This window comes from Suillus paluster (genome assembly GCF_016628075.1).
Source record: "Suillus paluster strain FC165 chromosome Unknown EDB91scaffold_22, whole genome shotgun sequence".
In the NCBI taxonomy this organism is placed as follows: domain Eukaryota; kingdom Fungi; phylum Basidiomycota; class Agaricomycetes; order Boletales; family Suillaceae; genus Suillus; species Suillus paluster.
Window position 1 is genome coordinate 305,375 of NW_024537582.1, and position 2,801 is coordinate 308,175.

Sequence of the window (2,801 nt, forward strand, 5' to 3'; positions counted from 1 at the left end):
AACAAGTATTTAGCAATCCATGAGGCATCTTAAGTGACCCGAGGTTCCCCTTCATCGCTTAGTCTCATTTACTATATATTCCACCCATGTTCTTAGTAGTTTCTCTAGCAAATTCTCACTTGGAACAATTTCTTGTGTGATTTCTCATTGAGTCGTTGGCCGACTCTCTTAGACATTCGCTCATTGTACTACACACACACCTCCTCTATTCCACTCATTCATCACTTGGGTCCACTCAGGGCCGCTCCACTTTGCTCAGTTTCACTCTCTCTTCGCTCAACTTCACTCGGCCAAGTCAGCATTGGCATTGGCATCAGCATTGGCATCGACTATTAGGTTGGACAATACGACTTGTTGTTGGTGGTTTGCATTGCACTGCTTCCCCTATAGGGTCGAACGCACTTGAATCGGCCACAGTTGCACTGATACCGCAGTAGCAACCGAAACCCACACCGGACAAATCAACATCTCAGATCCACTCTCGCGTGGCAACATATGAGCCTTTCTAGGCAGTTCTTCTGGCCCATCATTCAAGACTGACTTTCCATTCCCATTGCATCTCAGCGACAAGATGTCGTTTGTTACAGCTTAACCTCCTCATCAGCTGAGCCCACACCCCCTGCACCCCAAGATTTATTATCCCTTCAAATGTCACCGCTCTGCCCCTCCTGCGCAGCCAAAGAACGCATTTTCCGCTGGCTCGGCATCAACACGCCACCATCATCCACAATTGAACACACTATCATACAATTCCTCACCAACATCTCCAACCAAGCCTTGCTACGAGAAACGACTAGCTACGGATTGGGCTTGAGAAAATTCCATGTATTCTGCAACATCTTCCCCATTCCAAAAGCCAACTGTCTGCCAGCATCATTCAAATTACTGCACTCATTCGCCCTTTGGGCTGTTTCTGACCCCTCCACAGCAGAACTATTCCTGAAGTCAGCAACAACTGAAACAGTGCCCTTCGAGCCAGTTTCTGTGTCAGTTGCAAGAAAGTACCTTTCCACAATCCATGCCTGGCATCTGGCACAAGGATGGCCACCTCCGCTATCACCAGAACATTTCACACGGATAAACTGGTCACTTGGCAGGATGGAGAACTTGCAAGGAACATGCCGCAGACCAGTCAGACCCCCAATCACACTCCATATGCTAACCGCCATCAAAGCCAACCTATGGACAGATCAGCCATTCAATGCGTGCATATGGGCAATGTCCAGCTGCGCCTTCTTTGAAATGATGCAATTCAGGAAAGTTGCAGTCAATGCTCATGTGAGTTTCAACAAATCGAAACACATCACACGAAAAGACGTTCACCTTGGATTCGATCTGACCGGGAAGCCTTATGCCAGGCTCGATCTACCACGAGCCAAGACAGCAAAGTCGGGAGAAACTCAATCCATCTTCATCATGGAACAAGGGGAGCTCTGCCCGATCCAAGCACTGTGGAATTTAGCAGAGGTCATCCCAGCACTACCGGACGACCCATTATTCTCATGGAGGGACAGCAAAGGGCTCATTCACCCAATGGTCAAGACTCGCACCATCGAAAGAATCAACAGCATATTGACTGCCTGGAATTGGGGAACGACTTTTGGACATTCATTCAGAATTGGTGGTGCCTCGTTCTACCTCGCTAACAAAGTAGACTTGGAGATAGTGCACATAGCTGGTCAATGGAAATCCCTAGCATACAAGACTTACATCAGAGCATTCAAGCAAGTCGCAACTGTTAAGGTCATGCTCAAGGGAAAGACTACTCAAAGGGCTTCGGCTTCAGCTTCAGCTTGTGTGCTGCGCCCCTTACCCGAGTATGTGCCCTTAATTTCTGGTGGGCAGAGGGGAAGTCCAATGGAAGTCCGGGGGAGTTCCAAAGGACAAACATCGGTGGAGTTCGGCAGAACTCCAGAAGACTATGTGGGAATGGAGTAAGGCTACTACAAAAGTCCGGAGTAGAAATAGAACAGAGGTTAGACTACCCTAAGGTAGAGCCGGAGAAGTAGTCCTAAGGTTTAACCCCTAAGACTTGGAGGTGGACAAGAGATGAGACTCAAGTCCGGAGATTGCAGGAATGAGCAGAACTAAGATGGAGAGTTGGAGGTATAGTCAAAGGAATCAATCCTAAGACTTGGAGATTGACAAGAGACAAGCTCAAGTCCAGAGGTACAGGAATGAGCAGGAACTAAGGTGATATTTGAACTAAGGAGTTCCGGAGTTTTACAGGAGTTTATATACTGTAGGTATCATGTAAGTAATCAGTCAGCAAAGTAGAAGCTATGTACGAAGCATGTGGAAAGTCTATTAGTAAGTGCATAACAGATCAAAGCAGTGAAGTCGGAGATGAAGTACAAACGGACGGATCAGTAAGCAAAGCGGAAAGGACATAACCGGTAGCTGGAGCAATAGTATTCTAAAAGGAGATAAGTGTAAGTCCAGAGATGAAGGCGGAGCGCCAGGTGGACAACAGGACAGAGAACCGGACTTTCATAGGGGAGAATCCAGAATTCCGGATCTGGAGGTATGGAATAGTGTCGGAGAAAATAGGGGTAGTATCGGAGGAGTGGAATAGAGTTGGGCGGGGGTAGCAGGGCTAGTCCTGCTGAGATGCACTTCGTGCATTGTCGGAGAAGGAGGGATGGAGTGGACGGGGAAACAGGGGGTCAGACTAGTGGTAGGGATGTTCACAGGTGGTATTGGGGGTGCTCGGATCCAGTATATGACAGTAACACAGCACCTCGGTGGCCTAGCAAATAACCACACGAGCCAATCATAAGCTAGCTCGCTCTGTTGGGTTT

The 2,801-nt window shown here is 48.1% G+C and overlaps 1 protein-coding gene across 1 annotated transcript; it reads left to right on the top strand.

Moving 5' to 3' along the window:
* Positions 1-648: 648 nt before the first annotated feature.
* EDB91DRAFT_1081627 (uncharacterized protein) lies at positions 649-1,938 on the top strand (the record flags this gene model as incomplete). Its single annotated transcript, XM_041315398.1, has 1 exon — positions 649-1,938. The coding sequence occupies one exon, from the start codon at positions 649-651 to the stop codon at positions 1,936-1,938; it is 1,290 nt and encodes a 429-aa protein (XP_041177787.1).
* Positions 1,939-2,801: the final 863 nt, after the last annotated feature.